This window comes from Stegodyphus dumicola, chromosome X1 (genome assembly GCF_044657685.1).
Source record: "Stegodyphus dumicola isolate Sdum_Otavi_A_Nest chromosome X1, ASM4465768v1".
Lineage (NCBI taxonomy): Eukaryota > Metazoa > Arthropoda > Arachnida > Araneae > Eresidae > Stegodyphus > Stegodyphus dumicola.
In genome coordinates, this window is record NC_140780.1 from 238,912,519 (window position 1) to 238,940,375 (window position 27,857).

The following is a 27,857-nucleotide window of genomic DNA, read 5'->3' on the forward strand; positions in this document are numbered from 1 at the left end:
GAATGAAAGATTAACTTAAGTTTGTAAAGTAACACAAAATTTTACTTATCTTTGTAATATTCAGACATCCTTTTCTGGGCCCAGTCTTTAAAGGTGCTGCAAACCGTAGCTTGGTTGATCCTCCTTCTTGTACGGGCTCGCCCTTCAGTGCTTTCCTCTGGAAGCTTCCGTTTTTCACCACTACGGCCACCCTTGAACATCTTCCTTCTGTCCTCTGCTTGTGGTCTTGGCCGTTTGAAGGCAGCTGGTCTTGGTGGAACCGGGAAACTTCTGTCGTGATCCTGCTTGGACCTCGTTGTTGGCCGTTCAAATTTTTCTTGTACTTTTTCCTCCGCCGCTGATGGCCCTTCCGCAGTTCGGCGACTTTTGCTGCGGAGAGTTCTGTCGGATGAGTCAATCTTCCGTTTCACAGCCGGGTTATAGTTGCCGTCCTTTCTCCCGGTCTTTTCCACATACGTCGTCCTTCTCCCTTCTTCATTCTGGGGGTGTTCGTGAACTCTGTTTTTTGGACGGTGGAACGACTTCTTTTTCTTTGTACCTTCAATTTTTCCGCGGGGCAATTTTCTTTTCACTTGCTTCTGTCTCTCATTGGCTTGCCCTTGTACTTGTCGTTTTCCCACCTCTGGAACTTGTACCTGCGGTGTCTGCCGTACCGGATCCTGCAAAAGATCTGAAAAGATTTGCATTTTATTACGGTCATAGAATGGTTTTATCTGGTCAATGTTTGCGGAACAGGTTTCGCCATTTCTTGCCTTTAATACTACAACAGCGTGAGTTATTTTTTTTATAACATATGGTCCTTCAAAGCGTGGGAAAAATTTGGCAGTTTTATCTTCTGGTGCTGAAGAAAGTGAATGCTTAATTTTTAGTACTTCATCCCCTACTTTATAAGTTACTCCCCGTCGTTTCAAATCATAATAGAGCTTCTGTTTTCTTTGTGCTACTTCCGTATTCTTCTTTGCTTCCTTAATTAGTTTTTCTATATCACCCATTTTAAATTCTGGGGCTCTTTGTTGCACATAAAATAATTTATCTAACGGTGTTATAATCTTTCTGCCTAGAAATAACTCAGCAGGAGTTTTGCCCGTTGTATCATGTTTTGCGGTCCTAAGGGCGAAAGCAAATTCATTGACATAGTTATCCCAGCTTTTATGAAAATTTTTAACATAACTACGGATAATTTTCACTATATTTCTGTTGACCCGTTCCGCTATATTTGATTGCGGCCGATACGGGACCATTTTTAAATGACGTATGCCCAGTTTTTGGCACATGTCTTCAAATATATTACTTACAAATTGAGGACCATTATCCGATATAACTTTTAGGGGCGCCCCGTATTTTAAAATATATTTATTTAAAATAGAATCGGTAACTAATTTCGCGGAGGCTCGTTTTAAGGGAACAATTTCGGTCCATTTACTAAAATGATCAACTATAACAAGGAGATAGCGACTTTTGTTTAACTGACTTTTTGGGAAAGGGCCCAATAAATCGATACCGATTATTTCATTTGGAAATTCGGATTTAATACTATTTAGAAACCCGGCCGGGCGGAAATTAATATAATTAACGGCTTGACATGTTGGGCAGGACTGGACATACGCCCTTGTTAACTTTTGCAGTTCAGGAAAGTAGACTGCCTCGCGTACGCGTTGAGTAGTTTTTCGAATACCAGCATGAGAAGCTAAAGGGCTGTCATGGAGCTCTTGCAGGATATTTAATCTAAGACTAGCTGGGATAACAGGTCGAAATTCGTTGTTGGAATTCGTAGTTTTTGTATAAAATAATAGACCATCTATTAGTTCGTAATGGGCCGCCCTATTTCTTATCGCCACAATATCTTGGTGGCTAAAATTTTCAGGATCCTTCAAATACTCATAAATACTTCCAAACTCAGGATCCTTACCCAGTTCGGTTATTACAGTTTCTCGGGAATTTATTGTACACGCTGTCAGCATTGCAACTTTTACGGTATTACCCTGTTCGTCTAATTTAATTCGTGACAGGGCATCTGCTACGATATTTTCCTTTCCGGGGGTATGCTTGATTACCAGATTATATTCTTGCAGCTTGAGTGCCCATCTTATTAACCTTGGGGATAAATTTTTTCCAGAGTACAATCTAGTTACCGCCGCATGATCAGAATATACTGTTATCGGCGCCTTTCCAAAATAGACTCGGAACTTTTGCACTGCTAACAGAACTGCAAGTGCCTCTCTCTCGGTCGCGGAATAGTTTCTTTGTGTTTGATTTAAAGTTCGGCTAAAAAATGCTACTGGCTGCTGATTTTGCGAAAGTACCGCTCCTACCGCATAATCCGAAGCATCCGCTGAAATTTCTAAATTTTCATCCTTTTCAGGAAATTTCAACACAGGGGCTTGCGTTAATGCTTGTTTTAATTTTTCGAAAGCACTATTGGCTTCGGCCGTCCACGAGAATCTTGCCTTTTTCCTTTTTAATTTTAACAATGGCTCAGCAATAGCCGCAAAATCTTTTATAAAGGACCTATAATATGAACAAAGTCCTAGAAAAGAAGAGAGCTTCTTTGCCGTGTTTGGAGTCGGATACTTTTGTACAGCGATTATTTTTGATTCATCTGTCTCGATCCCTTTTTGCGATATTTTGTAACCTAAATATTTTAATTCAGGGGCTGCAAATTTGCATTTTTCGACATTAACTTTTAGACCGGCCTCATTTAATAAAGAAAACACCTGTCTTAAATCCTGTACATGTTGGTCTAGATTATCACTAGTAATAATGATATCGTCTAAATAGATAAATGTGGACTTTCCGAGAACAGGTCTTAACACAATGTCCATGCATCGCTGAAATGTTGCTGGGGCGCCTGAAAGGCCAAACGGCATTCGCAAAAATGCATAAGTGCCAGACTTGGTTATAAAAGCAGTCTTAGGCACGTCCTCAGGCCTGATCCCTATTTGAAAATAACCATTCGTTAAGTCTAAAGTTGTCATAAATTTGGTTGATTTTATGTTCCTTAAAATTTCTTCTATAATCGGTAACGGATATACCGGATATTTCGTTATGGAATTTAATTTACGGTAATCAATAGCGAATCTCCACCTTTTTGGATGCTCCAAAGGATAATCATTATTTTTCTTACATAAAACCACCGGACTAGCATAACTACTTGAGATAGGCGTTACGATCTTTTTACGTAGCATATCGGTAATATGCCATTCTATAATTTTTTCCTTATTCTTATCATACCGGTATGGTTTTTGACGAACCGGCAATGCATCTCCGGTGTCAATACTATGGTTGGTAACCTGGGTAAATCCTGGAATATCACTAAATAAGGAAGCAAATTCACTTACCACTTGTCGGATTCTATCTTGCTCGTCATTAGGCAGGTGGTCGAGATTTACCCTTGGCGGTTCAACCTTTTCTACACGCACTGGTTTCATCGTCAGTTTAAGAGACGCTTCATTAAAATCCAGTGTAGCTTGTGCGTCTGAAAGAAAGTCTATTCCTAGTATTAAGTGTGCTTGCAAATTCTTTACTATAAAAAACATCACCTTTACTTGTTCGTCCTTGATACGGATGTACAAAGGTACTTTACCTACGCACTTACATTGTTCTCCTTGCGCCGCTAATACTGTTGTATTATCCGCATTATATATGCGGTATTTGCGAAAATACTTTCTAAAAAAGACTTCTGCCACACAGGAACACTGCGCGCCGGTATCCAGGAGTGCGGTGGCCGGGATATTATTTACCAAGACTTCAATCTTCGGAAGAGTTAAATTTTTCACCATTACTGTATTTAACTTGTAGGAAGAGGGGTTTTCGTGGCCTTCGGATTTCCGCACCCTCTCGTCAGCAGAAATCCGTTTTAGTTTAAATTATTTTTTCTTTCGGTGCTTTCCTTCTTTCTCCACTGGCCTTGAGACTTTTTTCCTGGGTTGCTATTGAACTGTCGACGTTCGCCGGCTGTTTTTGAATGCTCGGGTTTCCTTGCCCACTGATTCGCTTTTTCTCCGTAGCCATGTGCTTGAGTTTGCTGTAGTCTTGGCGTACCAAATTGGTTTCGCTGTTGATATTGGCGTCTTCTTTCGACGTCCGCCGTTCTTCTACTTTCAAACTGGATTGCTAGCTCAAATAATTTTTCCAGTGTAGTCGGATTTCTCAATTCAATAAAGTCTTGCACTTGGGGTAGTAACCTCGGCAAAATCACTTGAATTATTTCAGGATCCGGACGGTTTCCATACAAGAGCTTGAAAACGTGAATTTTTCTTAAAATAAACCTGGAGAGGTTTTCCATTCTTTGTTGATATATACTGAACAGTTCTGTTTCTAATTTCGCACGATCCCTTACAACAGGGAAGGCTTTTAGTAGGGCAGTCTTGAAATTTTCGTAGGTATAGGTGGGACTTCCTGCTTGACCCAAGAGACTTCTGCCGATACATTTGAACCAGTTAAGCGCTTGGCCCCTCAAAGCGCTGGTAGCTAAGGTAACTTTTTGAAACTCGTGCACGGGGTAGAGCATGAAGTGGTCATCCAATTTTTCCAAAAAACTGGTTACCTGTGAGTTTCCATTAAACGTTGCTTCCGGTTTCATCGAAGCGCGCATGGTCTGGACAATATACCCAAATCCTTCCAGGGCGGCAGCTGGCATTTCTGGATTCTGAGCTGTTTCTGCAGGCAGCACAGGTTCTTCTTGAAACTCGGCCATGGTTATTCTTCGTCGGGCGCCACTATCAGGTTCAATGTTTCTTCTAACTTTCTTCGGAAACATACAATGACCTGACTAGAACAGAGAGCTTACTAAAGCTATGTTCACTAATTGTAGTAAGTGGACAGGATACAGACGAAGGGTATACAAAACCCTTTATTTTTTTCTTTATATACAATGACTTCCGTACTTCGGAATACAATGACCCTCCACTCGGGGTCTAACTTAAAAGATATCAAAATAAAACTAAACTCTAATTTAACTTTAGAATAAGATTGGCCTTATAATAACAGAAAGCGTATGTAGCACAGAGACTGTGAACACTACAATACGTTTAATTTATCAAGAGGATTAAAACCTCTGGCCTGGAAGGCAAAGTAGCAACTGCGTAACTTCTAAGGTAAGCGGCCTGCTTCGAACTCACGGCTTCCTCTCTTCTGCTTGGCAAAAAGGCCACACTTAAATACTTGGCGTTCGCCAGACAACTTTGCATAAAACTCCTTCACGCTTATAATTCTGGCCGGAAGTAGAAAATAAGAAGTGATAGTAAAGATTTAAAATAAAATAAACGTTAGTAAAACTTAAGATCCTTACACACCTTTTATTTAAACTACGCAGTTCGAATGGGTAAATAGAAATTTTTAAAACAGTTATTCGAAAGAAACCATGCAACTTAAACAATTAAAATGAAATTCGAAAAAGAGAAAATTACTTAAACTAATAACAATTTTAATTAAAAATATAATATGAAGAACATTATTTGAAAAAAGGAATGATTGTGACTTTTTTTCCGCTCACAGGAAAGGAAAATTGGTTGTCATATATATTAAGAAGTTCGCCAAGTGAACTATTCCTGGCACAAACTGAAAAAAAGCGCCAACATAAATTTGTGAATTTCTCCGTAAATTTCGCACCAAATTTTACAAAATTTAATATCTAGGCATAATTTGAGTCGTAGAATCAAAATATGGAAAAACGTGGTATGTTATTTCAGAAAAAGTTCGATTTCGTGTCAAAATAACTATGTTAGAATAGAGCTATATATAAATCTAATATATATCCTAAGTCGCGCTTTCCAGACATGAAGAACGCAATTTGAATTTCGTCAATCGGCCCAGTAGAACGGGAGGTATAGAACTGTTCCATTTTTTTTTCCGCACTGTACATAATAGATATTTATTGATTTAAATGTTATAGAACCCAAAGATAGGAAAAATAAAGACATTCGAAAATATCTAAAACGCCCTTTCTTTGTAGCTTAAAGTGTGAAAAATTCTGTAAATTTTTTATTATTGCGTTCAATAAAAGTAATCTCATTTTAGACATTGTATAAATATTGCGCTTTGTTCGCAAAGCGTCTCGTTACTAAAATTATTGATAGATTTCATATTTAGGCTTTCTATTTTTACTCAAGAAGCTGTGTTAAATTAAGAAATACAGAAATCTCCCGCGACGAAATAGAGTGTTATTTATAAATTTACTTAATTATGCCTATTTTGTAAAAGTTTTATACCTTTTCTCTTCCCCTAATTCATATTCTTAGAAGCAATAAATTTAACACGTATCGAAGGCTACCGTGATTTAGAGTCCAGATGCAAAAGGAAAAGAATTTTTAAGCATTTAAATTGCTATTCTGTTTTGATGTAGCCCAAATATCGTTAGTCGTATGTGTAAAATTGTTACGTTTGGTACAATATTTTACTACAAATATTGGTACCTGATTATTATTATCACTTTAAATAAATAAAAGTATGTGCATATACGTGTATATGTTCCAGTTTTTTATTCTATCAATAATTTATTTTAGACCCTTGTAGCCTAGGATCATATTCAGACAGCGGTTTAAAACCCTGTGTTGTCTGTCCTGTCGGATCGTATCAAGATGAAGCTCAACAGAATTCTTGTAAAACATGTCCTCCTGGTAAAAGTACAGAGACTTCCGGCTCAAAATCAGTAAAAGAGTGTAAAGGTATGTGTCAGTTTTCACAATTAACGTAAAGGAAATATTTCTGTTGAAAATGATTACAAAATCGTAAAAGTGTTGTCCTTCAGATGTACAGAAAATGTCTGTTGTAGAAGATAACTTATATATTAATGTGTTTTGCATATTAAAAAATGTCTTCCAACCTCAAAACACAGTAGATGATTTCCGTTGCAAAATTTAATTATGCAAAACTAATTACAATTTACGTAAAGGAAAGAATCTTCCGTACTGGAAGATTTCCAATGTAGATTATAAGTTACTTTCGCCTTCCTCACGACGTTCTTTCGTAGTGTAATCGGTATCAGGTCCAACAAGCAGTCGGAAGATCCGGAGTTTTTTGTGATTCTTATGGCAAATAAACACCTAATAGCTGTACAGTGGTGCCCAACTAAGATGTGGTGGACGATAATTCTTCACTATTTGAATTTGGCAGAATGGGTCTCGTTCTTTTCACTTAAGCTGCCTTAAAATGGGAGAGAATGTAAGAAGTTTTCTCCTTTCTTATTACTTTCTCCGCAGTGTATCCGACTGGCAATCGAAAAATCCAGTGCTCGAACCCGCCGACGACGCAGATGATTTTTCGTAATTCGTGCTTCAAATAAATGCCTAACAGCTCTGCAAAGTTACAGCACAGTACATGTTCAATGGCTGAAATTGCTTTTCCTTTAATTGATTAAAATGTAATAGATTTGTAAAGATATGTATTTTTTTAGACTTGTATATATCTAATTTTATAAGAATAAGTCTTGATTTAATGGGCATTCTAAGTTTCTGGTAAAACACAAATGTATTATTAAATAGTTCTGATTACAGGATTTTGCTTTATTTATTACATGTTTAGAAACTTTAAAATTATGGAGGAAAAAAAGGCGAACTTGGATTAAAAAAAAATTGGATTTACGGGTGATCAGCATATGTCCTTTTTCATCAGGAACAAAAAAAAATGGTTTGCTATGTAGAAACGTGAAACCAGATATCACTCAATCCATAAACATGTTTTCATAAAATTATAATAAAATTATAAACTGTAACAACTCTTAATGTTAATCAAAAATCTGCAAAATCCGCAGTTATTATCATTATTAAACTCGATGTTGACTTATTGATGTATTTTTTGCTCTTTAAGAATATGGAATTAATCTTGATTTTAATAATTAATTTGCTCCGATACCTTAAAATTTATGCAAACGCTGTAGGTAAATCTGATTAAACCTTATATACTGAGTTTACTCGAGTTTTACAGGATTTCTCTACAGTAATTGATTTTTACTCCAAATTGAATTGACTAAAATGCTTCATGAGAATAAGTTCTTTGAGTAGCAACTATTCGCGGAAATATTTGGTCTGACTAGAATTGCCGGTTTGGCTTTAACTTTTAACTCGAGTAAAGACGAAACACTTTCATATTTACGTATTTTTATCAATTATTGTTCATTGAACGGGAGTTGGTTTGTTCCCCTTGAAAAGTCAACTAATTTCCGATCAATGACAATAATTACATGTTTTAATTTTTCCTTTTACAATTGTAATATTATTCTTCGTGACGATTTAACTCCAGTCCCCGTTAAAACATTATTAACATTTTGCTTTCAAATTACTTCAAAACATCTTTCAAAATATAACTTACCAGTATGGATGCACACTTTTAAAATAATTCTACTTTAAATAAACTTAGGAGATAATATAATCAATTAATCAATACTGTTTAGGAAATAAATTATATATATATATATATATATATATACATTCTATATAAATCAAATTGTCATACGTATACTATAGGACTTTACTCTGTGCAATAGAGTTATTGTGCATATATATCTGTACAATCTCTGCCAACTCCATGCTCATAGGTATCAAAATCGAATCTGTTTTTAATATACACCTGATAAAGCGTTCTTAGGAGCCTCACAGAAGTTGCTGGTATTTCTAGATAGTGGAAGACGCGGATAAATACCTGCTTACCCCTGTTAGACATCAGGTAACCCCGTCTTCCGTCACATGTGCTAAGGATGTCCAGAAGACCGGTGCCATTCAAACGGACGCGGAATAAGCGATGAGAAATAATATACTATTTTCTATTTAAAGATCTTAAGTGTGAAGCAAAAGTCTTGGCTTAGGCAGTTTCTAACTGAGGCAGATTTAGTAAATAATTTTTATTTTTACATGAAGTACATTTTATATTCTTAAGAAAAATAAAAGTATGTGTTTATTTCGTTATAAAATTGCTTTTTGTCAGTGCATATACTTACAGATCGGCCTAACTTTTACAGAAATTGACATATGTCAAGTCTACCGGCCTTGTCCTAATGTGTCTACATGTATTTGCACTGAAGATGGCTATAAATGCTTGTGCCCCGAAGGATTGCTTGGACGTCATTGTGAAATTAATATCGACGAATGTGCATCTGATCCCTGTATTAATGGTGGAACTTGCACTGATGGCATTGGTGATTACATATGTAGTTGCCCTGAAGGATTTTCTGGACATCAGTGTGAAATTAACATCAACGATTGTAAAGAAGGTAAGTGCTTTCTTATTAAATTTATTGCTTTTGTTTTTGTTATGGAATTTATCGATTTATACATATATAATAATTATGGATTGTACATGGGAAAGACTTTTACTGATTTTTTTAAGTCTTATAAACAACCGCGCTTTTTTTTTTTTTTTTTTTTTTTTTTTTTGAGGTTTCTTACATTAATTTCTTACTCTAACCATTCTATATTTTTCAGAAAGAAAGCAAAATAATATATATTATTATTAAGTAACTAAAATTATATATATACAAGAAGAAACATAAGAGGCACAAAATTAAAAGCAAATTTTTATACCCGTTCCTTGCTATAGCTACAAGATTGAAGTAAAATAGACTTGAAGATTCTAAAGTTAAAAGTAAATTGGAGTCAAAGCAAGGTAATTCCTCAACGATATTAATATTAGCAATCGTGTATAAGAGGTTAACACAAAATACAAACATATCAAAATTAAAATAGGAATTTATAGTAGTACAAACTCCAAAAATAAAAATGCAAAAGGGAAAAAAACGCAGGATAATAAAAAATAAAAATAATAATTAATCTACCTTTACTAAAACTCCAATTCAGGACTCATCAGGGGAAAAGAAATTAAAGCTTCACAAAAGTCGGTTAATATGTTTCGAAAACGGGTTTTGTTCTCCTGGTTCATTTGAGATCAAAAACCAAAATAAGAATCTATTAAATGTTCATTTAAGACTCTAAAATTCATATAAAACAGAAAATTCGAATCTCAAATGTACTAGTATTTTCCCTACACGCCTTCGAAACACTTGATAAAAATAACATTGTCCTAAATTTACTACTCCAGGGAAAAAAAAAAAAAAAAAAAAAACCCACAAAAATTTACATTATGTTAAAAAGACCATTAAAAAAATCAAATTGGTCTAAAATCATGATATGCAAATCCGAAATTCAAAAGCAAATAAATATAAAGCCTATCAACTTTAAACCAAATTATCATTTAAACAACACTAAAAAAAAATTGGGAGGTCCCTGATTATGATAAACTAAACTTTTAATGCCGAGAAAACGAAAAACCTTTCGCAAAGATTCTTTTATTTAAAGAATATTATATTCCGTATAATAAATAATAATAATATAAATATTCCGTCTAATAAATTCCGTATTAAGAAGCCGTATATTTCACGATATCCTCTGCAATGTAGGGCCATAAATAGGTAGTGAACGTTTTCTGTAGTTATAATTTATGGAGCAGGTCTCATTTCTGCCTGGGCCCACAAAGAACGAGCGCGAATTTCTCGCTTCTAGGAGCCCACAAATCATCCTGTAACTCTTCATAACCTTATGCTCGGGAGAAAAACTTTATGTTTTCTTCCGAAAACAAAGGAAAGTAAGCGCTGAAAGAACGCTACACCTTGGGTATCAGACTACCTTAGTCAGGCCTTATGCTGAGGCTTTATGCTACATTATAACAGGGCAAGGCATTACCTGTACAATTTAATTTTACATTTTTTATGTTACATTTATTTTCTACTGTTTCAAGCTGCACGTTGAAACAAAATTTTAAAAGAGTTTTATTTAAAAAGATAAAGTAAAAAGATAAAGGATATAAACTTAACGTTGCTTTATTAAGTCTGAGCACATAAAATATTCACGTAACTCGCCAGTTTGACGTTAATATTAAATTCATTGGCAGTTTTAAAATATTAATTACCACAAATAAAGAGAAAAATCTCAACTAACTGTCATAAATCAAAGTTGAATTTTACATGAAGCAACTAAATAATTATTTTAAGCCTAAAGCTAGATGACATACATGATTTTATAATATAATCCGAGTTTAATTTCCATGTGCATTACAAGTGTATATGTTGTAAGCATTAAGCATCTCTGAAATATAATAAAGGTATATCAGCATTTTGTTAATATTTTTAGGTAGTTGCGAGAACGGTGGGACATGCATAGACCTGATCAATGACTATAAGTGTGAATGTGTACCTGGTTACAATGGACAACACTGTGAAATAAACACTTATGAATGCACTTCGAATCCATGTCATAATGGAGGGATTTGTTTTGATAAACTGAATGTAAGAAATCTTTTTCATTTTTTTACAGTACTAGTGTAGAGGCTTAAAATTCAATCGCGTATGTGCCTGTTATCCTTACAACCTTACAGTTATTGATGATTTCCTCTACAGAGTTACAAATGCTGCTGTCAAGCTGGATTTGGGGGAGAAAATTGTGAACTAACAGTGGAGCCTCCGGATCCTTGTGACCATATAAATTGTCTGAATGGTGGAGCCTGTGTTTCTAATGGAAGTGACTCCAGTTGCTCTTGTCCCTTGGGATTCCGAGGAGAATTCTGTGAAGAGAATATTGATGATTGCTCAGATTACACTTGCTATAATGGCGGAACATGTGTTGATGGCATTGAAAATGCTACCTGCCGCTGTTCCCTGCGGTTTACTGGAAAACACTGTGAAGAAGGTAATAAATATAATTTTTCAATTATATAGTTTATTAGTCATGCATAAATTATGTCACCTTGAGTTTATTTTCTTTCAAGCTGGATATATATCAGTATATGAGTTAATAAATCGAAGGTCGTAACTACGTATTGAGAACCTAAAACCGCTAGTGTGTAAAGACATTAGAATTTTTTTGGAAGCAGGCAAGATGAAAAATGATCAATCGCCTTCACCGGGATTCGAACCAAGGACCTCTGGAATACCGGCTCAGCGTGCAGAACTACTACACCACGAAGGCACGCTATGAAGGCAGGAGAAATACTTCATATACTCCGTCTTTTAACAGGCGACTGAGGTGTTTAGGAGACCCAATCGCCAAATCCTGGGTGAGGAGAATCTTTCTTTCTTTCCACCGACAGCGAGGCAGCCGGTCCACTGGGTAGTTAGCATATCGGCCAGGTAGCCCCGCTGACGGAAATAACTTGATCAAAATAACACACTTATATATACATATTGTGCTCAAGACGACTGCTGGGGGCAGTGCAAACAAATGCTGGACGAAGACGATAGTGCAGTGATGGAAGAAGGGTGCATTGCGTGTGAGAAGAACAATTTCAGTTGCATATTTACAGAGTTATGGATAGGTGGTTATAAAAGACATCCACAACGTGAACAATAAATGAGTACAGTGCATCATCCAACACCCTTTTAATTCGGGCGCCACTGTAGAGACATTAGGTTAATTAGAAAAGCCGGAGAGATGAAAAATGAGAATCGCCTTCCCCAGGAATCGAACTACGGACCTCTGGAATACCAGCCCAGCGTGCAGAATCACTACACCACGAAGGCACGCTAGGAAGGCGGGATTAGTTAGATCTTTAACATAATCAAGAAGTTCCTGTATAATTTGCTTTTCATTGGAAACTTCTGCAAAATTATTTTCAATGTCTTCGTTAGACTGAGAAGTAAACATTAAACTATACAGCAACAACTTAATGATAAAATGAGAAGGAATAACTCTGTTAGCATGTGCAAGCAAGAATCCCCAGCTATACTCCAGAAAAGAGTATATCCCAAAAATACATAAACGACGCCTTTAGAAAATAGTGACGAGCCAGCATGATACATTTGAACATGCGCTCCGAAATCCGTGAAATTTGAAGGAACCATAGTATAGATGGCAAAATTTTTTATACTAATCTGCGAATTATAACGTTATGTGTATCTTCACAGCATGCTAAAATAAAAAAAAATTTTAATTTTACATATTATTTAGAATTTACCACTTAAAACTTTTATATACCTGGGAGAAGGTATGATACTTTGTCACTTGGTGAGAAGAGGGAAATGGCATAATAAAGGTTTATGACCGTTATTATATTATATTTCTTAATTAATAGGATTGTGGATATGAACAAAGCTATTCCACGCTGTGCCAGTGTAGATGAGCAATAAACGTATCAAAATCATTCAAGGTACAAAACAAATTTGAAACCTCTTCAGTAAAATCTTATGATTTTTGGAAAGAATGAATACTTTTTCTTACTACAACACAAGCACTGATATTTTCCTTTAAGATATGTACTGCATTTCACCTTTACATTATAAGATTATTATTTAAATAAACCAGTTACTTATAGTTTCAGCCTTTACTATAGCTACTGCTTTCCGTTTCCTCACGAGAATGTAAATGAGGTTAGATAGGGATTAAACTGGGGTTTTTAGATTGTAAGACAGAGCATGTTTCTGACCCTGCGCGTGCACATTACGTTTAGTTCCTGGCAGCTCTGATAAATTGTAATTATTCTATTTTGCATTATGTCGTTTCCGACACTTGAATTTGATACGTCGGTAGAGTTACTGAGCCAACTTAGAGTATATTTAAATTGGGTAATCTTTGACGACGCTTAACTTGAATTCGTCTGTTTCTGTTTAGTTACATCAGCACGAGCTGTGGTTGAGTTTGGTAGTGTTCTAAGTTCTGCTTGAATTAAAAGTTTTATTTAAACCTTTTCCTGAGATTGTAGTTACTTTTAGATATAAAGATAATTTGCTTAATGCCTGTTAAGGGTTTTGAGATTAATTAACTTTTACCAGATCAAGGAAAATCCCATAACATGAAAAATAAAATGTGAGTTACTGAGCAAGAGAAGATGTATGGGCATTATGTTCATATCATATAATATCAAGAATTAATTTCCTAAAACGTTTCAGTGAATGGCTATCCTAATTCACATAAAAAATAATTAGATATATATTGGGTATTATTTAGAAAGTTTTTTATTAGTTTTGTTATTAAATAGTATAATAACTAATAAATAACTAATATATGAATTAAATTCTCAATGTAAATTGTTTTAAATGGTGCATATGATCTGATTTTTGTACATTTTAAGAAAGATTTGAATTTTTTGTATATATTTAATTGCATTTAAAGGGATAAATCCTTTATCTAAAAGTATGATTTCTTTGCATTGCTAAGATGCAGATACCTAACGTCGTTATTTCAGAATTGATTGTTTTTAATTAAGAGATTTGTTAATATTAATTTTAGGTGCTTATAAATGAGTAAAATAGACAGAAGTAATTAGGTGAGTGCTACTAATTAGTAATTAGTTGTAGTAATTAAGTAAGCAAGTGATAAATATTTAAATAAATGAAATGGATATTAAATGAAACTATACTTATGTAAGAGAAAAATTATACAAAGGTGCGTTTTTTATATGTGTTATAGATGCAGTTCCTGAATATACGCTGAGTTTCATGAAACAGACAACATCAAATTTCGTAAAATTGGAAACTCACCGTTTAATGCATGCTATAACTGTCTCTTTCTTTATGAGAACTAATTACAAAAATGATAAAAGTAGAGCCACTCCAGTGTCATTTAGCTATTACAACAAGAAAGAAAAAAAACTGGTAGACAATGCTCTGACTGTTTTGGACATTAATCGAATAGTTCTGTTTCTGCATGGAGAATTGATTCATACTGGATATGTTGCTAATAAGTAAGTACGTTTAATCTTTCCTAGTAAATGTTAACTAATTACGTTAAGTGTTAAATAAGAAAATGAAACATTAATATGCACACACACTCCTTCAAACGCTGCTGAACTAAGCTAAGCTGCTGACGTACAAAATGTACATAATAATGAGCAACTCATTAAAAACGCAAAGGATTTTAAACAAAGTAATGGAATAATTCAGTGTTATACCTAAAAGCCCGGGCCGTTGGATGTCCTCGTTTGCGGTTCGATGGGACGTAGTCCTATTACCATACAGATAAGACTACGTCCATTGTTTAGTACACGAGTCTTCGAGGCTTTTTTACTTAACAGTAAATATGAAAACACATAATGAAGATTCATTAAGTGATTACAGGTATATTGACATAAACCATAGATTTATAACATATGATAAGGAAATGAAGTATGCAAGAATGTACTCAGTATAAAGAACAATTTCCTAAATGTTTGAAATACAGGTTTAGAAAACTGGAAAAAGAACCGAGAGATAAATATCAATAAGAGATGAGAAAGATGAACTAAAGGATTCTGAGTTTAAGTTTGAAGATATTTCATTGGATAAAGCAAACAAAATTCTGGAAACAAAAAGTACATAGAGAATATTGTATGTTGGACACCTTATTTAAAAAAACCTCAAACTGCAAACCAGAGCACTGAGAACTAGCACTCTGTAAGATAACACTGAAAAGGACGAAAAATGTGTTTAAAATGAAATTTTTCTTAGAGAGCACAAGATAATACGATGGATTTTTGCTTGTGAAACTTCTGCTCGCAGGAAGCTGTTGTTGGAAGTGGTCAATGTTAAAGCTGTTGTTGGAAGTCTTATTTGTTGGAAGTGGTCAATGGTTAAACGGAGACTGCTATGAAGTAGTTATGGATCATGTGAAAATACATTTTTGATTGTGGAAAAGCATAGAACGGCGTATTTGGAGAGGTTTGTTGTAAGATTATGTTTGTGGTCAGGATTATCTGCTATTTACTGTGGAAGAGATTGGTAGTGTTGTCGGTAAATTGCGAAATAGAGGCGCTCAAAGGCTAGACGAGATTCCCGCAATTATTGTAAAGCAATTATTTTTTAGTTCCTCTGATATTTTGTGATGCTGTTTAATAAGTGTTTAGTGTTATCTACTTTTCTGTAGATATGTAGAATTATTTTTTACCCCTAAGTCCTGTGGTTCGGCTAGGCCTATATCTTCTGCGAACGTCCCAGAGAAATTGCTGACTAATAAATCATGTCATTATTTACTAAGGAAAAATCATATTTCACCTAGACAGTATGGATTTGCGTCTGGTCGGTCCACTGAGAATGTATTTTATAATTTATTTAATATTATTAAGATACAAAAAGAGAAATATAATACGGCGTTGATATCGTTTAATGCGTATGGGACTTTTGATGCTATAAAATGGCCATCTCTACTTGAGCCTTGAAATTCCAAGGAACATTTATAAAATATGTATTAATTATTTTTGGGACAAGAAAGTTTTCTATCGTTTCGATGAAGACATAAAAATGAAAAATCTGTATTAAAAGGGCGTGCACGAAGTTCCTGCAGTTCCTGCTCCGAAACACAATTACATTTAGTTTTAAAATACGTAAAGGCAGCCAACAGGATCTAATATACTATGTTACGATTGAACGATACTAATAATACTATGTTACGATTACGATCTAATATACTATGTTACGAATGAAGATTTTAGGATCACTTCTACGGAAGATTTATATGATAGGAAGAATTATAAGACTGCTCGAGAGATCATAAATATTGTCAATTCAAATAGAGAAAGAATTGGAATTGTGAGCTGAGTTCAACTTTTGATTGCTTGTGTTTTTGTTTGTTTTGTATTGTTTTTACATGATGTCGTACTAGTTTTATTTTGTCTCGTCATGTGACGTCTTACTGCATAGCTCTGTAACCTTGATTTACTATTATATTTTTATGTTCATTTAGTTTTTTTGTTTTTTGTGTGTAGTGTGATGTGGGCTCAGCCCCTTTGTGTCATAAGACGAGCTTCGCTCGTCAGGCAGGCCGGACTGCATCCTAAATAAGCAATAAACTATGTTGCGCTGATGATATTCTGCCTGTTGTTAGCGAATCCTCATTGAAATAATTGAGAAGAACGTTTCTGTCTGTTGTTTAAGTTTTAGATAGAGTTGGGCTATGAAAGAAAATTTGAACTTTAACTATTTTTATTTTCCCAAGATACGAGAAATTGACAAGACCGCCTAGACTGAACCATAAGGATGTTTATGATCAAATGTGTTGATAATCTTAAATATCTAGGATTGCATATTGAGAACAAGCTGAATTTTTAACGTCATTTTGATCATTTATGAAGAAAAACAAATCGAATTTTATTGTGTTTATAAGAGAAATTTTTTAGCTAACGTATTAACTCTCGAAAGCAGTATTATTAGACATATTTACAATTTTGTAATTATTTCCATAATTATACATGGAGTAGGAGTATGTGGCCAGGCCCAAGGACCTGCGGAAAATCATAATCAAGTTAAATACACTTCAAATACCGTGGCTGCTATCACTGACCAGATACTTTAGAACTGTCTCAACGGAAGCCGCTTGCACTTCGCCGGTATACCGCCCCTCTCAGTCAGATATCGTTTTAATTTTGATGAACTGAATTTACGCATACAGAAGGAATGAGTATTAGCATATTGTACAGCAATTTTTGTTTTTAATATGTATGTCATCCGCAAAGTGAATTTCTATCATATATCATAGGACTGTTGCTAAGGTTTATATCCCTAACATTGGCTGATAGTTTATGCTTAAAAATCTAACATATCTACGTTAAGGCCATAAATGAAAACCCAGGGGGTAAAACCAGTTTTGCCACTTTATGTGAAAACTGAAGTAATAATCTAACATATCTACGTAAAGGCCATAAATGAAAACCCAGGGGGTAAAACCAGTTTTGCCACTTTATGTGAAAACTGAAGTAATAATGCCATCTAACGGGTAACAGTAATAGCTTCTACATCATGAATTACTTCAGGAGAAAAAGTATTCATATTCGTAACTGTAACCGAGAAAATATTTTGCATTACTGGAAAAAAAAATTTTTTTTGTCCACTCGCCAAGAGGAAAGAAACGTTTATGTCCAACTTCTTTTATCAGACTTATTCATGTTCATTCTTGTCTCTTCTAACGACGGTCTGTTAGTTTCGTGCATCGGTACTTCTGTAGTGCTTGTGAACATGGAAAGTGAAAATTCCAGTGCAGGCTTCAAGTCAGTGACCGCGTTTTCTTCCAAGAAGAGGGGATAAAAAGAGAGATTCTGCGATGTTATGAAAATTTTAAGAGCAACCACACGTGAGTTAGGACCTGACTATAAGTGCAAATATTTTCAGCGCTTTCTATGATTTTTGATGGTGAAAACAGCGAATTCTAAGCTTTTAATGAACTTGGGAATTATAATGCATGTTATCATTAACTCTCCAGTCTTATAACGCTTTTACCTGCAATATGCTGACTGTCTGGAGAATGAGGGATCTTCACACAATGCATATTCCTCTTACCGAACATGTTGTTTCCAAGACGAGCAACGTAATGATAATAGTCGTTTCTAAACTAAGTTTGTAGAAACGACTTTGCTTCATTCCACGAATACAAAAAATGGGCTTAAAAAATAAAAGAAGCTTTGTCCGATGATGTAAAAGTATCGGTGGATCGCAGAGAAAACGTACAAACCGAAAACATGTTTTTCCTGAGGAAACTATTTCTAAATCAATTAAGTTTATCAGTTCCCTCAAGGGGATAAAGCTTTATTATTCCTTAAAAATATGTACCGGAAGAATTCAACATCACAAAATTACGTGGCATGTGCAAAACAAACAATCCATTGCCGTATGATAAATTCAGAGATATTTTAATTCCATGTTTAACCCTGGATTCGGTTACCCAAGAAAGGACACTTGTAGTCTTTGTGATACATTAAAAGCAGAGACTAATATGTTTACCAAAATATCGGAAAACCTTGCTCAAGGACAGAAAAAAAAAAAAATGCAAAACTAATTCAAGACCTGAAAAAATAATTGACAAACAGAACTTTATTTGAGGAAGAGCCAATTATGACAGCGAAGGAAATTTGTGTTTCCAAGCTTAACAGAAAAGATTAGGTAAAAAGAATTTTAGGAACCTTGAAAAACAATTCAAATTTTGTTTCTTTCTTATTTTTACATATTTCTTGTTTACTATTCAAATTTTGCTAAATAAAGGTTAAAAGTTTATTACGAATTTTTGTATCATTTTATAACAATATTTCCTTGATCACCCAAATTATATAAACTAAAAATTCGTTTTCTTCAAAATTCCTGTCAGTGTACATTAAATGGTCCGTTCCTCCCGGATCTTCAGTTGTCTCAGCGCAAAATACTGCTGCATCACGTTCCGAGAAAATTTTACTAACCATGGGTTTTTATAGGACCAAGCATTCGCACAGGCTTTTGATTATTCCGAATGCTCCTCTAATACGTCTTTTAATTGTTTATTCATCTTCATCAGCCTTGAATACTAATTGGTTTGTTTTGTATTTCTAGAGATTCTAATTGGCACCACTATGCAATAACATGGGAGGGCAGTAAAGGAGAATGGATTTTTTACGTCGACGGAGAAATTATCGTCAATGGCTCACAGCCTGGGGAGAAAAAATTGTTTTGGCCTGGCGTGTTTATTTTAGGTCAAGAGCAGGACAGTCTCGGCGGAACTTTTAGCGTCTCAGAAGCTTTTGTTGGGAATATAACAGAGGTAATACAATTATTTGTCGATTATAGATATGTGTAATTATAAACGACTTTCTTCAATGTTGCTTGAAAGGTCATTTGGAAATAACGTTAAACTTGATCAGTTGCAAAAGCGTAGATTCTAAACTAATTAACTATTTCTAGCTGTCTTAACATCAACAGACAGTGAGAAATGGAATTCTATTAAAAATTATATACCCTTGTTTTCATATGAAAGATATATTTGCTTGCAACTGTCAAAGAACTTAAATTTCTTTATGAAAATGTATAATAAATTGAAAATAAACATTCACTTGTTGCCGTTCTACTACAGAATTCTTGATATTATGAAGGTATATCTGTTGGTTAAGCCATTCAATATATTATTTTTTATGAATGCATAAAAGGTATTTCATCTGTATTTTAACAATAGCTTCAGAATTATCCATAGGAAAACTTTGATCCGGCACTGATTTTTTGTGAATATGCTAGGTGAATGTGATCTGGTGCTTTTCCCGTATATGAGGTCAAAATGAGACCGTGTCCCGTATAAATTACTCTATGAAGATATCCCTCCCTTTAGGTAGATAATCGTCTATCATATTATTTTAATTAATTAAACAACTGAATAGTAGTTAAAAGAAGCTTACGGACCAAGGACCAAGGCATTTGGATTACGGAGTACCTTTGCAATTAATTGCAATTACCTCCACATCATCGTTAATAAAACCGAAATAATTAAGAGACAAGCAATCGCTAAAGTAAAAGGAAGGAGCAGTTATGCTAAAGTCAAAACGTCGAAGGGTCCTTATTGTTAGGACACAGGAGGAGAGTACGAGAGTTTATCACAAAGGAAAGGCATTTAGCTCCCCGTTGTGAATCAACTTCAGGTAACTCAGATACAGAGTGAGAGCAACCGGAACGCGAACAGCGTGAATGGTTGCTATGGAAACAGATCAGCTGATGGAGTGAGGCGCAGTTGAAAGAGAACCGGTCCTCGGGTTAGGTACAAAAAGTATTGTATCCAAACGTAGAGCTAAGAGCATTGGGATCAGGGATTAATCTCTTTTAAAGTCCTGCTTGGGATGGTCGCCGAGAGGGGGGATGGGTCAGTGACCGAAGGAGGGAGAAAGAGGCGAAAAACAGTTGCGGCGAGTCGTTCAGATGGCGACGATAGTCATAAGGGCATAAAATACGGGAGTTCCGTTCACACCTGAAAGAACGGTGTGTAAAGCGTGGCCAATGAGAGAAGCTAAATTTGCGCATGCGTGGATGTGTCTACAACTTTCCCGCGCTGTTATCCTGCTCGATTGATTTCCCGCCTTCGCTCTGCTTGTTTTGTGACAGCGAAATCTTCTGTAGAACGCAGCCTCTTTTTAGCTTCGCTCTGATTGATCGACGCTTATCCCAAACTCGACGTAAAGTTGAAAACTTTGAACCCTATGCCACCAGCCCTAAACCAGATTTTGTGACGTAGGACAGACTGGTTGCCTTGGCAACGGAGCTCGGCTTTAACCACGTCTGAACGCTTAGCTCGGCTTTAACCACGTCTGAACCTTTTACGCCCCCGTCTGAACGCAGCTTTATCTTAACTGCCGGGGCAGGTTTTGAGCGCAAAAGAAACGTTAAGTGAATGTAAAAAGAAGTTAAGTCTAACATAATGAAAATAGTTTTAAAGAAATCATTCCTAAGTAGTGTTGATCTTGAGTCATTAGTCAGGCCGAGGCAAGACTGAGTGGTGGAAATAACTAAGGAAATAATTGAAGTTAATTACAATTACAATTAATTAATTAAGTGAAGTCTGGCAAATAAGGTCTTGGCAAAGGCAGGTAAAATATCCTCAGTGCAGCACGGGGATGGATTTCGCGAGAAACGATGTCAGATTAGGTCTGGGGGAGTAAAAACAGTTAGTAGTAGCCGGGTTAGGCCCGTGAAGTACTTATATTTTATTCAAATTAGTTTCCCTAGTCAAGCAGGCAAACCCTTTTAGACTTCCTATGGAAGATGTTATAAGATCTGTCCATGACAGCCTTAGGTCGTTTGACAGAGCTGGGTTCCACCGGATTGTAAGCGGGAATAGCGTGCAGGGCCGGGTTACTAATCTGTTTAATACGGTTAAAGAATTTTGCCGAAACATGCGTGAAAAAAGCATCTAGGGGAGGAATTTTGAGGTCAGAATGAAGTACTTCATTACGAACGTACCAGTGAACATTAGCAAGGATGCGAAGCGTGACGTTTTGAAAAACTTAGATCTTCTTGAGGTGAAAATTAGCTGCGGTGGCCCAGATGGGAGCAGCATGGGTGAGAATTGACATATGGTGCTGGAATAAAGTAGTACTTTATTTCTGAGAGAGAGGTGGCTTCTCTTGATATAAGTTGCATAAGTTGGGTTCTAGTCGTTCTGGCTTTAGCTATTGCATTAGAGATGTGGACGCCCCAGATGAGCTTCGCATCCAAGTAAACTCCTAGATATTTATAGTAATCCAAGAAGCTTACGGAGAACCCAAACAAAACTCGGGGATATGACTGCGTCAGATTTTGCTGCAGTTGCTAATCTTTTTGTTACCCCTCCCCACAAAAAAAGCTGTTAACAGCTGTCGAACAGTGCTACAATTATGAAAAGAATTTAGAAGGAATTTTCCCTAATGTGTTAGTGCCATCGTAACCCTGAACGTGCCAGTATCTGTAGCCCTAGCAACATACCGTTTTCCGAAATTAAAGTTAATAGCAATTGCTTAGGATCTTCAGTGAATGGTAAAGAATTAAGAAGTTTTTCTGTAATGGCAATAGAAAGGTAGATTGAACATTTAAAAGTTAGCTAAGGTGTTTACTGCTCAAAAATCAAGAAATAAGGTTTAAGTAAGTAATTTAAAATAAAAAATAATGCGAAATAGAAAGATCTCAAAATGGACTCAGATGGGATGAATGCATACCCGAAAAGAGTCTGAAAATTGTCGAACTTTTCGAATCCTTCATATAACACTAATAAGAAGAGAAAAGGGAAAGAAAATGTTTATTTAATGTTAAAAGTCTTGATAAAGCAAAATGTGAAATCTGCGTTTAATGTAAAATTTAAGAATACTGATTTGAAATACGCATCTGTATTGTTATCTTTATGGAGAAGATGCAAATGAAATTTAGCCAAGGAAGTATGTTATTAAAACTAATGAAACTTAAAATTAATTTTTTCAGCATAAATTAACAAAACAAGTGTGAGTAACAGCTGAAATTATCTACATTCAAAATCTTCTTTAATCAAAGTAAGTGTAGAGGAAAGAGTATCTTATATTAAAGAACGCGTAGAGAAAACAATGTGTATGGCGTGGGCACACTCATCCGATCTTACAAGGTTAAAGGGGAAAACCTCTTGCCTTCTGACCTCTTGCAACGTGAAGGAGCGGCTAAATTTTTCCCTACCTGCATGCTGTGCACTTATCGCATCAAGTGGAAGTGATTCTTTATCATTAAATTTGGCGTGGTTTATTTTTACACTTTAAGCATAATTGTTAATGTTTAATAATGTTTACATTCGAAGCATGCGCTGATATGTTTGAATATGCGTAATTTCATAAGCTAATTTATTTTGTTTACTGCTCATTGTTGCGCATATTTAAGGTATATTGTAAAATAAAATGATAAAACAATTTATCCATCTTTTTTAAACTTTATTTAATATTGCTTATTTTTATTCAATATCATTTAATCTTATCGGCCAAGTCTCAAAATGTGTATACAACTTTAAAGTTGGATTTATTCTCTACTTTTTAATTCCCTCATTCTCATTCCCATGCAGTTCATAACCGTAACGACATAACTAGTTTCATGCGTTCTGTTATTCGATTCGTTAGAGAATCGGAGGCTAACTAGTTATCTGAAGAATGAATTAACGTAGACAAATAAGCACTAAATATGGAGAGCTAAATTTCCTCCAGAAAGTAAAAAGCAAGCCACTAGGAGGTGACATTGGCGATCCATATTCGGAATTATAATATTAATGTTCTTTTAGTTATGAGCGCATGTTTAATAAACACAATTAAACTAATCTTTCGAATATTTTGAATAAAAATATCCAATTGGTTTTTGGAACAAAGCGTAAGATTTCAGTTTCGTAATCTCAAATCTCATTTAACATTCGAGAGCTTTAAGGATTCTATTAGCTCATCTGGAGTTGCAAGAGAGACGAAACGCTCGAAGAAAACATGATTAAGGGCATTTAAAATCCATTACGGCAAAGTTTTGAAAGTGCTTGATAACTTCATTGACTTTATATTATGCAACTGTACAGCGGCCATAGTCATTAGCGAGGATTATATACTATTAGAATCACGCTTCTCGAAACCTCATTATTGCAGAAACATGTGCATTGTAGCACTGTATGTCGCATTATGTGAATAACAATGTTGTTTAAAAAGTTTCTAATATCTTCTTTTTACCTATTGTAATGTACTTTTGATATAAATACTGTTTCACATTCTGCATGGTCACAAATGTCTTTCTTTGTAGTATAGAATCTATGTCTTTTTGGGAACATTCTTAGAAGACTCTACGTAGAAGACTACGTAGCGAATTCTCGCTAAATCTTTGAAGAACAAATACTACAGAAGAAGGTTTAAATAACCTTTTTATTTGGAACTAACATAACAAGATGCACGCACTCGGTGCTCTCAATTTACCACTACTTGTGGCTAAATTAATTTGAAATAAAAATGTAAAATCATAATAAATTAGGATGGCTAAACGACTAGCTCCTTAGTCATTTAAACAGCTAAATCGGCTGCACACAGCAAAGCCGAGCCTAGAATAATATAATCTGAAGAAGGACCAACTACAGAGCTAGTATTTCAAAGACGCAGCATAAACTTGGAACTAACTCCGCTGTCCTCACGAACTCTTGAAACCGCAGCTTAAGTACTGCTTCTGAACACACATAGATTTTGCATACTACGTCATTAAAATTTACATTTCGGCAGGAAACTGAAATCCGGAGGAAAAGGAAAGTCAAACTAAAAAGAATTGGTTAGAATAAAATAAAGTCTTTACAGTAGTGCCTTTTACTCCCTTATTCTTTTGATCAGTATATATTAGAAAATGATCGGATTTTGAGTTTCTCTGGTACCCTTTATATAAGTTGTAGAAAGTCAAAAATTTTCCGAGAACGGAGCACATTTTTTTCCCATTTTTGTATTTTAGAAGAAAATTTGTATTTTTATTGTATTTAAGAGTTACATCTTTTCCAATAAATATTTTGTTTGCTCCTCCCATGTAGTTTAACGTTTGGGATCAGTACATGTCGGAAGATCAAATAAAGCAGCTTTCGTCTTCTTGCGGTTTTGTTGGGAATGTCATTCCTTGGTTTACAGCTTTGAGGCATATTTCTGGCAGCGTCTTGGTGGAGGAAAATGAATGGTGCAGAGGTAAGATAGTAAAATTTATATAGTATGATAGAAGTATGACGAACTGAAATTTAGCTTTTACACGCACAATTGCCTGGAAATAAATAGCTGGCAATCATTAAAGACGGAGATCTTATCTTGTAACGTGATTCCTAGATGTGAACGAGATCGCACTGTACAGAACCTAACAGTTTAAAAGTTGAATTCTGTGTCAAGATTGCCAGTCTATTATCGCTCCATTCTAAATCTTCCAGTAATGTAGCATCAACTCTGAAGAAGTTTTAAACAAATCTTTGTATTAGAACTTCAATTTAACAACTTAACACAACCTGCGCAATAACAGGATAAATTACCGCTTCATGTATAATTTAACAGAACACAAAAGTTAGAGTGAAACTTACGTAATTTTAATATGAAATTCACAAAGTTAAGTCCACATGTTAATTTTGACTCAGGCCTTCAATTCACGCGAAAAAACACTGCTAGCAAAGGCTAAAACCTATTCAGATAAATCTAGGAGCTGGGTGGAAAACGTACTAAGACGGTAGCGGTTGCTGCCAAAAGCTCTGTCCTAACTTCAAGAATTATATTCTAATATACATTAGCTAACCTGAATCTTGGTAGGATCCGACGAAAGTAGAAGTGAAAGTACAGGCAAAATGATAAGATATTATGCTAATAAACATGGAATCCCTTCAAACTGAAATACGACTTTTCGAGGCTTGAAATAGCTCTACTATCTACATCAATTTCCCATCGTTCATAGAAAAACTTTTTTTTTTTTTTTTTAACATCATAAGTCTCAATGAAGCTGTGTGCCCTGTCTTGCTTACTTTATCTTCTTCCACATTCCTTGCTTACCCAAACTGAAAACTAAGCCTAAAATTAATTTAAATGCTCAGAAGATATGCTTTATATTATTCTTTACTTTATTTATTTATCATTTTATTTATTCATATTTCGTTTTATTTATTTATTAATTATCTTGTTTGTTCATATTTAATTTCATTTGTTCTTCTTTACTTTTTTGGTGTATGAGAGAGAAGGATGCACGAAATAAATCATATATCAGATAAAGCCATTTATAAGGAAAAATTGAGAACCACTGATTAAATATTGTTGGTAATTATTACTTATTGCAAATAATTATTGTCGCAATGAGCCTTTTTTCTCTAGAGGTATTTTATTAACATTTTCAAACAGAATGTGAACTTTGAGAAACATCAGTCTCATTGTTTGTTGAGATCTTTCTTCATTTCACAAAATTGCAATTTTTTAAGTAAAAAAAGGAACTAATGGTTAATTATTTTGTCATAATTTGGTATTTCAAATATACATTACAAAATAAGAATCCTTTAGAACATAGAAAAGAAATAGGCATGAGTTCAGTAAATCAAGGATTTCAGACGATTTTGTGTTTTGGGATCAATTTATCTTAAATTCTGGAATATAAGAGTATTTTTTCACTATTTTAAACTTCGAGATTGAGAAAGAATTGTAAAGCTGTTGAAAAAAAGCCGTAATATTGTGTCGTATAAAATTTTAATGTAAGGTAACCCCCGTAATGCATCAAAACTAATACAATTCCGTTTGTTGAAAATATATTCCGTTTTGTTCTGTGTTACCGTATTGTCGGTTTCTAATTGCACTGAAATTTAAGTTATTTAATTAAATACATTATGAAGTGTGTTATTTTATGTGAAAAGAATATGAATTTTCATATAATTTAATTCATTATAGATATTGGTGCCTGCAATGAAAAAGACTGCAACTGTTTTTATTCAAATAGATCATCGGGTATGTATCAGATAATTTGCTTCTTTAAAAAATATTAAGAAATCTTAATTATTTGTCCTTGTGATTCTCATGATTTTGATAAATCTTTCGGAAACCTTTAGCTGTGCAGAAATTCTGCCATATCGATCAGACAACTATAGATTTTATTTGAAAGAATTAAAAAGAATAAATAACAAAATAATAAATAGTTTTCGAATTTGAAAAACAGCATATTTTTAAATTAATTGCTACTTTAGATGTACCGTTTGCATGGCTAATACGAAAGAATTTTTCTTTCCTTATATTTTTAGATGAAAAACGTTATATAGAATTTTGAATTACAATAATAATGTTCCGTTTGAAATGAATGCACAAGTCCGATAAAAAAATGAACAAAAGTTTATTATTATCACAATCAATATGCTTAAATTTCCTCAAATATTCATGCAGTATTACAAAATCTCACAGTAGTTATCTTTTAACTACTCAAACGTTCAAAAGAACTTAATTCAACACAGCTAAAGAAAGCTAATCCGCGAATTCGCTACAATCAACAAGAGCAGTTTTCTAAACAACAACAAACTAGGGAACTACTACTACGAACTGAGAGGTTTTCCTCCTTTTATAAGATTTTTAAAATCACGCGTTAGAATTTTCTAGTACTTTCTCGAAATCAAAAAGAGATATTTATTTATTTAATGCACGCGCTCTTGTATTTTCAATTTTCCGGCTTAGCTTTATTTTAATATTCGTCACGCGCTGCACTGCGCGAGAAATAAAACTATTTAATTTATAATTGAACTAACATTAGCTTTTTAAATACCAAATTCGTAACACTGCCCTCTTCCCAAGGACTGCACGTCCCGGGCAGTACAATCCCTGGACAGGAAGCTAAATTTACAACTGTGGCATAAATGCATTAATAAGCATTACATTACAATAATAAACAACATGAACAATAAATGCTATAAATAAAACAAATAAAATGCTACCAAATACAAATCAAATATTAAATGCAAATCAAATACTAAATACAAATCAAATCAAATACACATTTAAAAACAAAAATGGTCTTACACTATTTACAATTATTTACATTACGTGCTATGGCCATAGTAATGAGCTAGCCTGTCGTAATGAACGACTTTAGGTTTAGAGAGCTAAGAGACTTTAGGTTACGAATCCGAACCACGACGTCATTCAATCTGTTCAGCACTGTATAAGTTCATCCGAAGGTGACTGTAATTCAGGCCTGACTCCTT

At 34.6% G+C, this 27,857-nt stretch overlaps 1 protein-coding gene across 1 annotated transcript in view; it reads left to right on the forward strand.

The window, feature by feature from the left end:
* The window catches only part of LOC118202861 (sushi, von Willebrand factor type A, EGF and pentraxin domain-containing protein 1-like), a 139,873-nt gene that overhangs the window by 83,916 nt on the left and 28,100 nt on the right, over positions 1-27,857 (forward strand). The window contains exons 18-25 of the mRNA XM_085807230.1: positions 6,504-6,665; positions 8,954-9,205; positions 11,118-11,272; positions 11,384-11,672; positions 14,388-14,661; positions 19,244-19,451; positions 24,693-24,840; positions 26,560-26,616. Of these exons, the coding sequence (XP_085663356.1) occupies positions 6,504-6,665; positions 8,954-9,205; positions 11,118-11,272; positions 11,384-11,672; positions 14,388-14,661; positions 19,244-19,451; positions 24,693-24,840; positions 26,560-26,616 (1,545 nt within the window). The remainder of the gene's footprint in view (positions 1-6,503; positions 6,666-8,953; positions 9,206-11,117; positions 11,273-11,383; positions 11,673-14,387; positions 14,662-19,243; positions 19,452-24,692; positions 24,841-26,559; positions 26,617-27,857) is intronic.